At 42.7% G+C, this 17,213-nt stretch overlaps 1 protein-coding gene across 1 annotated transcript in view; it reads left to right on the top strand.

Annotated features, from left to right (window-relative positions):
• The first annotated feature begins 979 nt into the window (after positions 1-979).
• DNAAF9 (dynein axonemal assembly factor 9) overlaps positions 980-17,213 on the top strand; it is a 141,337-nt gene continuing 125,103 nt past the window's right edge. Inside the window, 5 exon segments of the mRNA XM_014582291.2 lie at positions 980-1,051; positions 2,524-2,643; positions 7,999-8,123; positions 9,394-9,490; positions 10,899-11,005. Of these exon segments, the coding sequence (XP_014437777.1) occupies positions 8,109-8,123; positions 9,394-9,490; positions 10,899-11,005 (219 nt within the window). The 5' untranslated portion in view covers positions 980-1,051; positions 2,524-2,643; positions 7,999-8,108.

Raw genomic sequence — 17,213 nt, 5'->3', positions numbered from 1 at the left:
GTCCATCTGGGCCTTGTGAGCATTCTATGACTGTTCCCTTACCTCATGGACTTGGCTCATGGCCAGGGCTGTTCAGCGGTATGTGCCCCTCTCCCCTGTCAGCATCCCAAGATCAAAGGCGCTATATTAACATTACAAGCTCTGGCAGCTCTGCTAATTGATAACCTGACCTTTTATTGTCACCCTCAAACAATGTGGTTAGGAACTAGACTCCTGCTCTGGAGATAAGGAGTCTCTGCTGATCTTAGAGGTGACGTAGGTACTCTCTGATGCTAACATATGACCTGAGCCCGTGGTTGGTGGCTGCATGGATCATTTTCTGCACCTGGCCGTCAGTGGAGCATCCTGTCTTAAGTAGATAAACTCATGTCTTCCTCTGCTGGACCTCTGGGTTTGGTCTTTGGAATTGGTAAACATTGTGGGCAAGCCCTCTCAGATTTGGGGCTCTTCCCTTAAAACTTGACTTCATAGGAAGATATTTAAAATAGTATTATTGTGAGATAAACTGAGTTAGTGTCTTTCTCCTAATCCTCTTGGCCATGGAATCTATTGTTATTTTGATGAGGTGGCAGGAGACATCAGTGTGTAGGGAGTCCTTACTGTCCTTGGAGCTTCTTCTCCCCACATTTTCCTCTTAGCCTCACATAGACAGCTTCCTTCTGACCTTGACACTTTCCTCTTGTCTGGAGCCAGAGCCCTGGGACTTCATAGATAAGCAGGAGCCAGGCAGTTTATATACTGAGAGACAGTAGTGAATATTGCTTGATTTCATTTTTATTTGTCTTTGACCCAGACCCACTAGACAATAAGCTTCATGAGAGCCATCTGCAGGCACGTTCACCGCTGCTCCCCACACCCCAGCACGCAGTATGGTGCTAGGCCCTGAGCCTGACCCGTGCAATGATGGGTTTTTGTGGTTCCACCCACTTGTCCTCTTCAAATCTTTTAGTTCTTTGCAGACCTGGTGCCACAGGCGGCCGTCTCCGTCAGGTCCAGAGCATACTGACCCAGAGCAGCAAGTCTCGGCCCGACGGGATCCTCTGCATCCTAGGTCAGTGCTTTAACAAGGTGGGACTCAGGGACAACTTGTGAGGGTAGGCTGTGTACACTGCACTCTCCTCTCTACCTTCCTCTTCACCCTGTCTCCCTAAGAACCAGTTACTGGTCCATCTGGGCCTTGTGAGCATTCTATGACTGTTCCCTTACCTCATGGACTTGGCTCATGGCCAGGGCTGTTCAGCGGTATGTGCCCCTCTCCCCTGTCAGCATCCCAAGATCAAAGGCGCTATATTAACATTACAAGCTCTGGCAGCTCTGCTAATTGATAACCTGACCTTTTATTGTCACCCTCAAACAATGTGGTTAGGAACTAGACTCCTGCTCTGGAGATAAGGAGTCTCTGCTGATCTTAGAGGTGACGTAGGTACTCTCTGATGCTAACATATGACCTGAGCCCGTGGTTGGTGGCTGCATGGATCATTTTCTGCACCTGGCCGTCAGTGGAGCATCCTGTCTTAAGTAGATAAACTCATGTCTTCCTCTGCTGGACCTCTGGGTTTGGTCTTTGGAATTGGTAAACATTGTGGGCAAGCCCTCTCAGATTTGGGGCTCTTCCCTTAAAACTTGACTTCATAGGAAGATATTTAAAATAGTATTATTGTGAGATAAACTGAGTTAGTGTCTTTCTCCTAATCCTCTTGGCCATGGAATCTATTGTTATTTTGATGAGGTGGCAGGAGACATCAGTGTGTAGGGAGTCCTTACTGTCCTTGGAGCTTCTTCTCCCCACATTTTCCTCTTAGCCTCACATAGACAGCTTCCTTCTGACCTTGACACTTTCCTCTTGTCTGGAGCCAGAGCCCTGGGACTTCATAGATAAGCAGGAGCCAGGCAGTTTATATACTGAGAGACAGTAGTGAATATTGCTTGATTTCATTTTTATTTGTCTTTGACCCAGACCCACTAGACAATAAGCTTCATGAGAGCCATCTGCAGGCACGTTCACCGCTGCTCCCCACACCCCAGCACGCAGTATGGTGCTAGGCCCTGAGCCTGACCCGTGCAATGATGGGTTTTTGTGGTTCCACCCACTTGTCCTCTTCAAATCTTTTAGTTCTTTGCAGACCCCTTTAATCTGCCTTTATTTGCTCCCACATGCTTTGATAAATATCTCTTGGGAAGTGAATCTTTTCCTGAGTCTATCTTAGGCCAGCAGAAAGTATTTCATGATCATTAACAAGCCCTGGAAAGTCCTTATTTTCTGACTCCTATCTTCAAGAATTGCTTTTCAGAAATTAATGACCTCGATAATTGTGCTGTTTAATCAGCTCAACTATATAGATCTTGGAGTCCAGGTAAGACTGTCTTTCACATAAAATTGCTTAGTTTGATTTCTGGCACAAAACTGGTCTGAACTGCCTTTAACTTCACCGTCAGGATTTTGCTGAGTAGGGGCAAATTATTAGGGCTCATTTGTTCTCCGAAGCACAGTCCCGATGATCAGCGCCTTTCTTTGCCTTGCAGGAATTGATAGCAGGTACAATGAAGGCTGCAGAGAGCTGGCAAATTATCTTCTGTTTGGCTTATACAACCAGAATACAAGTGATTTTGAGAAAACAGGATTTTCTGAAGAAGTTCTAGATGGTAAGTAGCATGTAGTTTTGAGTAGCCCTTATCCAAAATGCTTAGGACTAAAAGCTCTTTAGATTTTGGATTTTTTCCGATTTTGGAATATTTGCATATATATAGTGAGGTATCTTGGGGGTAGGACCCTACCCTGTTGCAATTCAAGGGAACTGAAAGGGTCTTTTTCTCCTTGGGAGTGCTGAATAAACTGTGTTGTGTGTCTATTTTGACTGTACTCGTTTTTTTCTCACATTAGATCAGGTGAGGAATCTTCCACTGGTGGTGTCATGTCAGTACTCAGAAAGTTTTGGATTTGGGGGCATTTTGGTTTTTGGATTTTTGGATTAGGGATGCTGATTCTGTATTGGTAAACTTTCTGTGAGAGAGGACTTGATGGTTTTTTTCTTTGGATCCTTATTTCATGTTTTTTTTATGGGAAAATATAATCAAATTTAAAATAGTTCAAAGTCCAGTAAATTTTCTCTTTTTTTTCCCCTAGAAGAGAGAAAAAGAGAGAAAGGGAAAGTTAGAGGCAGAGATAGGCAGAGTTTCACCATTTTGTGATCTTCCTGCTTCGGCTCCCTAGTTAGCTAGGACTACAGGTATATGTGGCTATGTGTAGCCACACCCACCCTATTCAGCTTGGCCCAGGAACTGAACCTAGGCCTCCCATGTGGCTTCTAGCCTCCCAGCTAGTGGTGCTACAGGTATGCCATCATATTCATATAGCTGGGTCCATTTTGCTACTATGGCCACATGTAGAATCCAGCTTCTCTTGAGAAGTGCATTACCACAGAACCAGCTTGATTTTTACCTCTTTTTTTCCTTAGAGATTTTTGCTGTAGGACATGTGCACACGCTAGAGAAACAGAGGAAGAAAGCGAGAAATCACCTCCCAGGGGGGATGGCTACACTGCATCCCTTCTCCTTTCTCCTCTCAGAATTTTGGGCATGCGTGCACAGGTACTTGGCATGTTTTAAGCCTCCAGATCTGGGACTCAAACTTTGGTCAACTATATGGGAGTTCAGTAACATAACCATTATGACATCTTCTGGTCCCTGATTTTTACCTGTTTAATAATGAAAAGCAACATTTCTCTCTCTCTTTTTTTTTTTTTTTTTTTTTAGGTTTGCTATAGGGCATATGCACTTGCAAGATAGAGAGAGAGAGAGAGAGAGAGAGAGAGAGAAAGTGAGAAATCACTCCCCAGGAGGCATGGCCATGCCACAATCCCTTCTCTTCCATTCTCCTATCCTCTTGGAATTTTGGGCATGCACATACATGCCCCCAGCATGTCTTTCAGGCTGCCAGGTCTGGGACTAGGCAGTTGGTGATGTGGAATTGGTCACCTTAGCTTCCATGTCACCTACTGGCCCCAAAAAAACAATACTTAAAAAAAAAAAAAAACTTGTTTAAAGGTGCATGCACTTGCCAGAATGGGTGGGGGTGAGAAAACACCCACCAGGAAGGATGACCGCACCACATCCCTTCTCTACCCTTCTCTCGGCATTGTGGGCTTGTATGCACATGTGACCAGCATGTTTTCTTTTTCTTTTTCTCTCTTTCTTTTTTTAATAATTATTTATTATTGTTATTATTTTTCTTTTTAAATAATTATGTTATTTAACTTTATTTATTTATTAATGTGACCAGAGAGGTACAGAGAGAGAGAGAGAGAGAAAGAGAGAGAGAAAATGAGAAGAAAGCTGCCAGATCTGAGACTCGTGCTGCAGTCAGCCCTATGGGAGTCCTTGACCACCACGCCACCTGCCGGCCCTGATTGTTATTATTTTTCAAAGAGAGAGAGAGGGAGGGAGGGAGAGAGAGAGAGAGAGAGAACGAGCGAAAGCTGCCTGGCCTGAGACTGAAACTGTGGTCAGCCATGTGGGAGTCCAGAGCCACAGTCACCACGCCATCTGCCGGCCTGCCAGCATGTTTTCAAGAGGCCAGGTCCAGAACCTGAACCATGCAGCTGGCCATATAGCATCCAGCCACCTTAAGGGCTGGTAAAACATTTCTTCTTTGCTTTTAAATAGTATGCTCCTATTGGTCACCTGCTGGGTGATGAGAAACTAACAAGTAGTTTCCAGAGTATATTTAATAGATAAATCAGCCTTAGGGAAAAAAGTAAAGATGAGTGTTTAGCTTTATCTCATCTTGGCAAGGTACTAGTTTTCCTCCTGATTGCCCACTGCCTTTACTCACTGCGTGTTCAGATGATGAGCTGCTGTTCTGTGAAAGCACTTTCCGTTGTGAGACAAGGATGAGCCTGCAGGCTATTCTTACAAGGAAGTGTTCATGTGGATCTTCAGCTGCAGAACAAAGGCTCTTTGTCCTGCTGTCTTTGGGGATTGTTCTCTGTGTGACTTTGATTCATGACGGTGCCTGTGACTACAATGCAGGCTTTCTGCTAACATTCCCCTTCCTCAGCCCTGAGACACTCTGCCTGTGTGGATGCTGCTATGGGCTGTTGCCCAGGAGCTATCTCTGATATCACATACTTAGCATCAGGACTTGTCTGCCAGATGGGTCAGGAGACACAGGAATAGACAAAGAAAACTGGGCAAGAGACAGACAGCTCTTGTGAGGCAGCTGGGGAGCTGTGAAAGCAAACATCTGATGTGAAATCATCTTGCTGTGGGTCTAGCACAGTGGTTCTCCATTGGGGCACTTCTCTCCCCCTAGGAGACATTTGGTAGCATCTGAAGACATTTTTTATTGTCACGACTGGAGAGGGGGTGCTCATCCTGCAGTGCACAAGATAGTCACCCCCAACAGAATGAACCGATCTAAATGGTTGGCACCACTGAGGTTGAGAGACCTTGGTCTACTGTGTGTGAAGATTCTGTGGTAAAATCCTTAATCGTGTTTCTCCTTAATTAATTAAAGCTTTTCTTTTTAGTAGGAAGCGCAGAAAGAGTATACCAAAATTACTCTTTCCATTAGTTTTGTTTTTCCAATGCAAATTTGGTTTCAGATTTTGACTTGAATTTTTTTTCTTACACTGTACAGCCTCTGCTGGTTGGAAAGAATTCACCTTGGCAACTCATACTGGCCACACATCTCACTGCAGCCAAGGTTGCTAAGGACATTGCAGTACTGAAATGAAGGAAGTCATTTAAATCCTCAAAAGTGTGCTTTATTGCTTTATCTTCATGTTTATTCCATCATTTAGCATAATGGGTGCTTAGGAAAATGAGCATTTTCCTCCAAATTAATAAATTCTTTTTTTAAATTATTTTATTCACTTCTTTATTACTATTTTTTCGCATCGGTTTTTGCCAGAGAGAGAAAGAGAGAGAGCAAGCTGTCAGGTTCAGGACTGGAACCGTGGTCGGCCATGTGGGAATTCCAGCGCCTTAACCACCATGCCACCTTCTGGCCCCAATAAATTCATTTTAAAAATTTTTATTTTTTACTTTTTAGTTTTGCTATAGGGCATGAGGAAAGTAAGAGATCATCCCCCAAGGGAGGATGGCCACGCTGAGATCCCTTTCTCCTCTGTTCTCTTCTCAGGATTTTGGACATGCACACACATGTACCTGGTGTGATTTTAAGCCTCCCCCATCTGGGACTGGAACCATGCAGTCAGCTGTGTGGAATTCAGCTGCCTTAACCCACCTGCGTGCCACTTATTAGTCCAGTAAATTTATTTTAAAATCCAAGTGGGTAGAGAGCTGAAATCAACATATTCATGCTTCTACAGTTTGATCTCTATTTAATGAGATAATTATTTTTTTAAAAAACTCTTCATATAGTTTGCATATTCATCCCATTCTCATGGTTTCATCTTTTACCTGACTATATACTCTCTTAAACTTTTGTTCATAGTGATGATGTTAAAGTCCCGTTTGATCCTAAAAATGCTTGATTAGTTTTGGTGTCTGTTATGTGATTCCCCCCCCCTCCCAATTCTTTGAAGTTTATTATGCTTTAGTATGATATGTAGCATACCGTGGAATCCTCGGTCTCCCCAGGAGGTATCCACTCTCACTCCTCAGCAGGCATCTGCAGATGTTTCAGAACAGGGCTCTTTGGAGGGTTATATGAGGAAGACCAGCATGAGAAGGCACTTCTTTTCCTGCCCTTTGGCGCCTTTGGGCTCTTGGCTCCATAGTGTGTTCCCTGGAACACCCAGTGGGTGTGGGGCTTAGAGTGGCTTCAAGGTCAGAATATGCAGACTATTTCAGGAGGCCATCCAACTGTGTGTCACCATTGTCAATATTTACTGGGCTTATATCAATAATGTTTGAAGTGTGGTGTATCACACTAGGACACTGTTGATACTGCCTAAACCTGGCACATCAGGCTCACTCCCCCCAGGTACCTTTCTCACCTCTAGCTATCGCCTCCAGCTATCACCTCCAGCAATTTCTAGCTGCATCTTGTTAGAAGTAAGCCTCATGGCTCTGGTTTCTGAGGAGCCATGGAACAGAGCCTCTACTTTTTAAAAGTATAACTGCTTTCATTCTTGGCATCCAAACTGCCCTAATATTTCTGCACCATTCTATGGCTCTTCTCTTTGCCTAGGTTTATTTGTGCCATTGGGATTGCTTTATTTACTTCACTCGCCGACAGTGATGGCTCTTCCTAAATCCGTATGCTGTGGATCTATTTACAGAAGCTCTTTCTGCTTGCCTCTGCTTCCTTCCTCCAGCCTTTCCTGTGTGCAGAGTTCACTGCCCTGCCCAAAGCTGATAGGCAGTGTCCTTGGCCCTGCACTTGCCTTGGGCCTGAAGAACTCACAGCTGTAGGCACTGGCAGGGTCACTGGCCATAATTGGTGCTATTTTCCTGCCTCAGTGGCTTTTGGCTGTGCAGTTTCCATTTGGCATTTGTCTCTGCAGTGAAATACATAGCAGTGTTTGGTACTACAGATTTGGCCATGTTGAGCTTTGCATGCTTCAATAGACGAAGGCTCGTTTTTGACTTTTTCTGTGCCTGCGGCCACAATGGTGGGAGCATTGCATGGAGACTAGGGAATCCTCACTGTCAACACTCCAGAGTTCAAGTCACTTTAAAAGCATTGCCTACTTGAATTTTTAAAAATAATTATTTAATTTTATTTATTATTTTTATTATTATTTTTAATTTGCTATAGAGCATATGCAGTCACCAGAAACAGAGAGAGAGAAAGTGAGAAAGCAAGTGATGAGGACCCGGACTTGAACCGCAGTCGGCCATGTGGGAGTCCAGGATCCCAACCACCATGCCACCTGCTGGCCCATCTATTTAAATATTAATAATTTTTTATTTAGTTTTGTTACGTTGTTTTTGAGGCAGTTTTAATGGTTTTACTGATTGTGTGGGCAGGGAATGTCTAAAAGAAAATGCCTTTGATAATCTTGTGTTTTGATTTTGTTTTTCTTACAGATGTAATCATATTGATTAAATCAGATAGTGTCCATCTGTACTGTAATCCTATAAATTATCGCTACCTCTTACCTTATGTGGCACATTGGCGAAATCTGCATTTCCACTGCATGACCGAAAATGAGGTGAGGAGAAAAGATAGAATAGGCTCTTAGATATAGTCTAAGAATACTCCTAAAGAAATTTTTGATCTAGACTAGGAAGTCTTTCAAAAAAATCAAATAACAAACGTGATTATACCGGTGAAGTTATTTGTTTTAAGTGGAAAGCTTCATAAATTATCATGAGGCTGCCTTGTGGATAAATCATATGCCTGAAGGAGACAAAAGGGAACTATTCAAATTGAGACCTAAAATAGGACCTAAAATATTACCTTCCTGCCCTGCTTCTTTTTTTTTTCTTTTCGAGAGGTTTTTGCTCTAGGGTGCGTGTGCTCGCCAGAAAGAGAGAGACAGAAAACGAGAAATCACCCCCCTCGGAGGGGATGGCCATGCCGCAATCCCTTCTCCTCTATTCTCCTCCTGGGATCTTGGGCACGCACAGCCAGCATGAGTTTAAGCCACTAGGTCTAGGACTCGAACTGCAGTCAACTAAGTGGGAGTCCAGCAACATAGCCATTATGCCAACTGCTGGTCCCAACCTTGCTTCTTCATTGCCAGCCTAAACCCAGTCTCTCCAGGCATTAATGCCTAGGGACTGTCCTAGGAGAATTTTTTAACCTTTGTGCCTTTTTTCTGTCTGAATTTCTTGGTATCTTTTTCCCTTTGGGCCCTTTTCAAAAGGCTTGGCTAGAAATTGGGATTTGAGATTTTATGAAAATCGTAACCTGATAGTGGTCAAGAACTCTTCTTTCTTGGTGAACATTTTGGGGATTTAGAGGATAAGTGTTATCACTCTAATTTAGATATCCTAATCCTTTTCCTTTTTAAATTTAAAACAATTAAAAAATATTTTTTAAAGTTTTGCTATAGGCATGTGTGCACTCACTGGAGAGAGAGAGAGAAAATGAAAAATCACCCCCCACCCCAGAGGGATAATCACATTGCAATTTCATCTCCTCTTGGAATTTTGGATGCATACCACATGTGCCCTTTGTATTTTTTAAGCTACTGGGTCTGGAACTACAACCACACGGTCAGCCCTGTGGGATCCACCTGCCTTAACCTCCACGTCACCTGCTGGCCCTGATCCATTTTGAGTTGATCTTTGTTTATGATAAGAGATAAGGGAATGGCAAAGGTTTCTTATCAGCAAATACAAATCGTTGACTTTGGAAACCACTTGGGTGAATTCCTTTATGAAGTCATTCGGGATAGCTCCAGATAAAATGAAGAGAAATACAAGACTTTGCATAGTCTCATCAGAGCCTATTTTCCTTGTAATTTCCCTCTTCAGTATGAAGATGAGGAAGCTGCAGAAGAATTTAAAATTGCCAGCTTTGTAGATATGGTTCGAGACTGTAGTAGAATTGGCATTCCTTACAGCTCCCAAGGTGAGTGAGTATCTGACAATAAACCAGTTATGAACCTTGCTTGGGCGGTGTGTGAATCTACTTTCATTGGAGGAATTCAGCTGGGAAACCCCTTAATCCATTTTTACAGAAGGCAAATGATCAAGCAGAGTGAAATTTGGGGACTTTTCTACGTGAGCTATATTCATAACTATGAAATCTCTGCAGCAACATTGCAGTCAGGTAGAAGAACTTCTAAGGCACTCAGTACAATTGACATCTACTTATACACAGAGTATGTATGTGGGACCCCTTAGTAGTAAGAAATAGCAATTTGAATGACTATTTTTTTTTTTTGAGAGGTTTTTCGCCATAGGGCTCATGCATGCGCTCACCAGACAGACAGAGAAAGACATAGAGACAGAAGGTGAGAAATCACCCCCAGGGGAGATGGTCACGCCGCAATCCATTCTCCTCCATTCTCCTCTCGGGATCTTGGGCACGCATACACATGCGCCTGGCGTGAGTTTTAAGCCACCGGGTCCGGGACGTGAACCACGGTCGACTACGTGGGAATCCAGCGACATAGCCATTACGCTAACTGCTGGTTCCCTGAATGGCTATTTTTTAAAAAAATGTTGTAAATTGATATTTTATTAAATAAACCATAATGAGGATATGTTCCAATGATTTTAGAAGACATTGATGTCTTAGCAGCATTAGTCAAGCAATCTCTTCCAAGTTCATCTGTGTTAACGATTAGGTTTTCACTGATATTTTGTAATGCTTCCCTGTTTAAAGTGTGGGGGTGAAAAATATATAAATTCACAACTCAAAGATTTTGGATTTATCACATTTCGTACAGTGCCAAAATATCATAGTCAACAATTGAATAGCTATTTTTAAAAATATGCTGATTCTGAAATGATATATAAAACGCAGGAAAAAATCCAACAAGTTCAGCAGTACTTATATTGTAACCAAAAGAAAACGGAAAACAAAAAGCTTTCACATAGAAGCTATTGTTTTCAAGAAAGGAAAAATTTGTATCTGGTAGTTTTCCCCTGAGGAAGTTCATTGGCTGTGTTTCTTAAGGGAGAGGAGCCAAGTTTGGGTCTGTTAATAATTATACTCACTAAATGATGCAAGTCAGATGTAATAGACGACTATTTACTTATTTTTTGCTTGCTCACTTAGGAAACCAAAATGTGAGACTATACTGTAGAGAAATCTGAATTCTGTTAACTTGTTCACAATTTGAAATTTCCAGGGCTTTCATTTGGTGGTTCTAGTTTCAATATCTAACCATTTCATCTGTTTGAATTTCATTTTCCTAGGTGAGGCCGTGGTGAATTTGTGAGATGATGCTTGTCTAAGCGTGTTAGATCAGGTTTAGACTGTTACGTCCAGGATGGTATTTGATATGTGTTGTTGTATTTGATTCCTCTAGGTCACTTGCAGATATTTGATATGTTTGTGGTGGAGAAGTGGCCAATTGTACAGGCCTTTGCACTTGAAGGCATTGGAGGGGATGGGTTTTTTACCATGAAATATGAGGTATGTATTAAAAGCAGCATGACTGCTTTTTGTCTGCCACCAGGCTATGTTTACAAAGGGCCCACAAAGTGATCAAGCATTATTTGAACAACTCTGAAAGCTGGCAATGACCTCTCAGGACATACAACATGTTAGAAAACTGGAAATGGAAAACGGTTGCTGTTTAAGGGTTGTCCCAAACTGAGCTCCCTTGTTTTCTCTTCTTTGAGTTCTTCTCCATCCTTTTTCTTTCCCTTTCTCGTGAAGTTATCTCCTTCCTGTGTACTCTTAGAGTACCATAGGCTAAACCTTCTTTGAGCTTTTTTCTGTTATTACACATTTCTCTCTCTCTCTCTCTCTCTTTCACACACACACACACACACACACACACACACACACACAACCCTCACCCATCCACCCACTCCTGATCTCTGGACTGGAAGTCTCTTGTTTTTGTTTGTATCTCAGAAATTTATATTATTTGAGAACTTTTCAAGGGCAATGACAAGACAGTAAAGAGTTCTGTATAAATATAGTGTAATAGAGGAATAAAAGGGTTAGTTTTTATGATAAGAACAGTGTTTTTTATTTCAATATGCCTTGCCTCTAGAAGATGACCAATAAGTACTTTTTTTCTACTTTACCATAGGGCTCATGTGCTTACCAGAGAGAAAGGGAGGAGAAAGCACCCCTTAGTGGGGTATAGTCACAGCCACTCTCCCTTTTCCCCCATTTCTCCATCCTTTTGGGATTTGGGACACACATGCACTTGCACTCCACATATTTTTCAAGTGGCCAGGGTTTGAATTTGAACTATGTGGCCATGTGAGATCTGACTCCCTTAACCACTAGGCCATGGGGCCAGCCTGACCAACAAATATTTAAGCAAATTAATGAGTGAGTTTGGGAGAGGCAGTTGTTCAGAGTACAGATTAGGAAGGATGGTCTGGTAGGCATCCATGTGGCTCTATAAGATCCTTACTGAAATGATCCACATCCCCACCCCACACAGATAAGCAGGGAGGTAGAGCACTGTTACGCTAGACATCCTGTTATAACAAGAGAGAGTGCATGAGAACTTCAGAAGCACAGCACAGGGCTAATTCCTACCTCTCCTTCTGAGAAGTACCAGCATCCTTAGGAGATGAGTGGAGGCTTGTCTGGCAGAACCACATCACACCCTCTAATGTGGAGCAGCATGGGCAGGAAAGCATACCACTGGGGCTCCACCATTTCTGCTCCCAAACCACAGTGCACACCCTGACTACATGTAGCAGAATGCTAGCAAGGTGCTCTGATTTAGAAGGGCAGGGGCCAAAGGGAGGCTGGCCATAGGAGTAGAGAACAAGCTTTAACATCTTACAATATTGGTAATATTTATTCTTAATTAATTATATGAAGTAGGCATTTACTCTATACCAGGTACTCTTCTGAGCAATTTATATGAGTTGACTGATTTAATTCTTACAGTAACCCTCAGAGGTAGGTACTGTTTTTATTTATTTACTTTTAAGTAATTATTTAATTTTATTTATTATTTGTAGTAGTATCATCATTATTATTGATTTTGCTAAAGAGCATGTGCCCTCACCAGAGAGACAAAGAGAAAGAGAGAAAGCAAGCTGCTAGTTCTAGGACTTGAACTGTGGTCAGCCATGTGGGAGTCCAGTGTCTTCACCACCACACCATTTGCTGGCCCAAGTAGGTACTATTTTAAATCCCTGTTTTACAGAGAAGTTACATGAATTTCTCAGAGTCACAGAGCTAGTGAATGGAAGGACTGGGGCTTCAGAGCCTGTGCTCCTCATCCAGGGCTATAGCCGGAAGAGCACTGGGACGTGCTGCACTGGGAGACCACACAGGTGAAGCAGCCCAGGTGAGACAGGCTTTCTGGCTAGTGCCTCAAGGTGCATCACAGGCCCCGCTGCAGTGGTGCATGCTACTAAGACTGCTCTGCAGGCAGGAACATGCAGGAGGCCCGGGTTCTGTTCTGAGTCCGACCTAGAGGCTGGGGCACTTATGTGTGCCTGTAATCCCAGCTTCTCCAGGAGGGGAGAGTCTGAGGCAGGAGGATGCCAACAGAGTAAGACCCTATCTTTAAAAACAAACAAACAAACAAAAAACGAAAGAGTGCATCACACCTTGAAGTCACATCCAAAAGGAACAAAGACTCCTCCCCAAAGAAACCTTTGAAGAGTAACACAGCCCTTTAGTGTAAGGAGGTGTTAGGGGTAGCGTGGGCTGTGAGGAGGAAAGCACACATGATATGGTAAGAGTTATATATCTTCTTTCAAGTGCCCTTCTCTAGGGCCTGTTCTTCTCTTTATCTGCTAGTTTTCATTCTCTCAAATAGTTTCCTTTTATCTCCATTCCATTCTTGACCACCCCAGTTGTCTTTTTTACTCTGGCCTTTCCTGTTCTTCTAGATGTGGAGCAAAGGAGGAGAACCACAGAAACGTAGACCTTAATTTTTAAAACTTGTTTTATTACATGGCCATACATACCCATAAGAAGGTCTTTACCCTAGAAGGTATTTTGGCCCTGGTCTAGTAGGTGCCAGCATGAAAAAAGGGAGCCAGGTTCAGCCATAGCTTTCACTTGGCCTTTAGGCTGGGCCAAACTGAATCATGGGTAGAGAGAACTTTTCCTTCCTGTAAAGCAGTTCAGGGAAGTTTCTCTGCTAGGACTCCTTCTTACTCTCCAGCTCCTAGAACTGTGGCCTAGTCATGTACATGTATATCAACTAGCTCCCCAAGGAGTGGGTCCTAAAAGCAAGCTTCTGAGTAGTGACAGTAACCAGTGAGCATTCATTCACTTATTTACCGATTGATGTAAGCTCTTTGTGGCCACAAGTGGAATAAGACTTAGGAAGAGATTCAGCAAAATAAAGAAAGAGACCCACCACACATTAGATGCAGGAATAGATCAGAATTTTTTTTTTTTAATTTGCATGCACTCAACAGAGAGAGGAAAAGAGAGAAAGAAAGAAATATAGAAAACACTCTCCCCAAAGCAGGGATGGCCACACCACCATCCCATCTCTTCTGTTCTCTTGGGATTCTGAGCACGCATGCACACATGCCTGGTGTGTTTTTCAGGGTGCTGGGTCCAGATTCAAATCATACTGTTGACCAAATGGGGTCTAGCCACCTTAACTACTGCACTACCTACATACCTAACACACGCTTTTTTTTTTTTTAAGAATTATTTAATTTTATTTATTCAGTCATTTATTTTAATTTGACGAGAGAAGAGAGAGAAAGAAAGTGAGGAAGTAAGCCACCAGGTCCAGGACTCGAACCTTGGTTGGCCATGTGGGAGTGTCCAGCACCTTAACCACCACGCCACCTGCTGGTCCCCACGTAATCACCTCCCCGGGGAATGGCCGCACTGCCATCCCTTCTCCTCCATTCTTCTTTGGGGATCTTGGGCACACATGTACTCAGTGTGAGTTTCAAGCCATCAGGTCTGGGACTCAAACCATGGTCGCCCATGCAGGAGCCAAGGACCCTACTCACTACACTACCTGTTGGCCCTCCTCCACACACTTTTAAAAAAGATTTTTTTCTAGAAAAGAAAACTAAAATTGAGAAAAGTACTTTTTAGTGGTGTTTGTATAAACACCCCCCCCCCCACCACCCCCCACCCCACCCCACAACACGCACATGTTTGTATAAAACCCCCCCCCCCCACACACACACACACACACACACAACCGGTGAGGAGTCGGAATTTAAAAGATAAATCAGTGACATGTAAATCAAGATTGTAAGAAGTCTCAAAATCCTTTAGTACAATTAAAACTTGCATTTAAAAATATAAATTACATTCAGAACACTCAAAACATCTAATTGCGGGCTAACTCTATGGCATAGCAGTACAACACTGCTCAAGAGGAGCCAGATCCCACAAGCTGACTGCTGTTCAAATCCCTGGCTGGGTCAGCCTGAAAAACACTGCTTACATGTTTGGGCTTATGGTTGAAGACTGGAGAAAGGGAATCAGTGAGTGACAGTGACCCCATAAAGGGTGTTCCTCCCTCCCTCTTTCTCTCATGTATGCATGAGCTATCATGAATAAAAAAAATTAAATTATTTTAAAAATCTGATCAATTGACATACTTAAAAAGTTGTTCCAGAATAAAGTAGGAACGGCCAAATAGAATAAATCAGTGGGAAAATAATAAAATGGAGGATAGAGTATGGGAACTGGTGACTTTGAAAACAAAGAAATTGGGCCAGCTGGTTGTGTGGTAGTTAAGGTGACTGGAACCCACCTGACTGACTGCACAGTTCAAATCCTGGACATGGCAGCTTGAAAAACACCAGGGCATATGTGCGTGTGTGACCCGAATCTTGAAAGGAGAACTAGAGGAGAAGGAATTGCAACATGAGGATGCATGCTGGGGGCTGCTTTCTCACCTTCCCTCTCTCTCCCTCTCTGTCTCTCCCTGGTAAGTGTATTGCACGCTATAGCAAATTAGTAAGAAAAAGGAAAAGGAAAACAAAATAAAGGAATCGACTAAAGGTTGTTATGTAACAATCTGCACATACTTTGGCCACCATCCTCTCACCCTGCCACCCCCACTGCCTGACAGGCAGCCAGGCATTTGCCAGATGCCATTCCTACCCTCAGAAAAATAAAGAATATGAATGGATAGGTGCTGTTTCCAAAAAACTAGAGGCCCGCCACAGTTGCACAGTGGTAATGACACATTCCATGATGCCAAGGCCATAGGAAGGTCCTAGGTTTGTGTCCCTAGGTCTCCTTATATACACAAGAAATGCACTTGTACACCCTTGATCCTGGCTGATGCTGGGGTGAATTGTGGTCTGAAGATCCTGTGGGGGTTCCTGTGTCTGTCTGTCTGTCTCTCTTTCTCCCATGAAATAAAAAAATTAAAAAATAAAAAAAATAAAAACACAAAATGAAGCAAAGGGGGCTCACTGGCTAAGTGTGACTTTTGTGACCTGAGAGTAAAGCTGTCCCCATATTGGCATTTAGAATATCAAGGGGAAGATATTCAGGAAAAAGAGCCTCTTACCTATCTCCTCTCTATAAAAAAACTTTATGGTAGTTGGCAAGCTTTACTGAGAATGCAGAGTTTCCATTCAACCTTTTCATTGCCTCATTTGAACAGGAAATCGAGATAAGACATTAGATTAACATCTGTAATATGAAAGAAAAATATCAGGACTTTAAAAAAGAGAAGGATGGGGCCTGCAGGTGGTGTGGTAGTTAAGCTGCCGGACTCCCACATGCCCAACCGTGCTTTGAGTCCCAAACTTGTTGGCTTGCTTTCTCACTTTCTCTTTCTGTCTCTGTCTCTCTCTCTGGTAGGCATGTGTGCCCTGTAGCAAAATTTAAAAAGTAATAATGATAAATAAAATGAAATAAATAATTCTTTAAAAAAAAAGAAAAAGAAAACAAAAGACCAATTCAGTAAGAATCAAAGGAAATTTAAGGTATTAAGGAAAACTCAAGATTACAAAACTCTCTTTAGGCTGCCCAGTGTAATTTCAGATTGAGCAACATGTAGAACAAGTGTATGATGTGATAAATGAGTGTATGGAAAACGAGAACTCTAGGAAATTATAGTTGATAAAATCAATAGAACTGTTTGAAGGAAAAGTTATACACACACACACACACACACACACACCCTTATACATACACACACACATATTTTATATATTTTTATATATTTTTTATATATATGTTTAAATATGCCAGAGGGCACACATACTCACCAGGTAGAGACAAAGAGTGAGAGAAAGTGAGAAAGCACCCTCGCTGCCATGGGGAGTAGTCATGCTGCAATCCCTTCTTCTCCATTTCCTCCTTTTTCAGAATTTTGAGCATGCACACACACATTGCCCTGTGTGTTCTTCAGGCTTCAGAATCCATGACTCAAAGTGATTGGCCACATGAGATACAACTGGCTTAACCTCCACACCATCTGTTGGCCCTGTTAGTACTAATAAAATAAAGCAAATGGGGCAACCAGGTGGCATGGTGGTTAAGGCAGCTGGATCCCACATGAACAATTACACGGTTCAAGTCCCAGACCTGGTGGCCTGAAAAACATGTGAGTTGCATGTGTGTATGTGCCCAAAATCCTGAAAGGAGGATGGAAGAGAAGGGATTGCAATGTGGTCATCCCCCCCGTCAGGAGGAGATTTCTCACTTTATCTCCAGCAAGTACACAAACCCTATAGCAAATTAAAAA

Source organism: Tupaia chinensis, unplaced genomic scaffold (genome assembly GCF_000334495.1).
Source record: "Tupaia chinensis unplaced genomic scaffold, TupChi_1.0 Scaffold143574_1, whole genome shotgun sequence".
NCBI lineage: Eukaryota > Metazoa > Chordata > Mammalia > Scandentia > Tupaiidae > Tupaia > Tupaia belangeri.
This window is presented reverse-complemented; position numbering and strand designations above follow the sequence as displayed.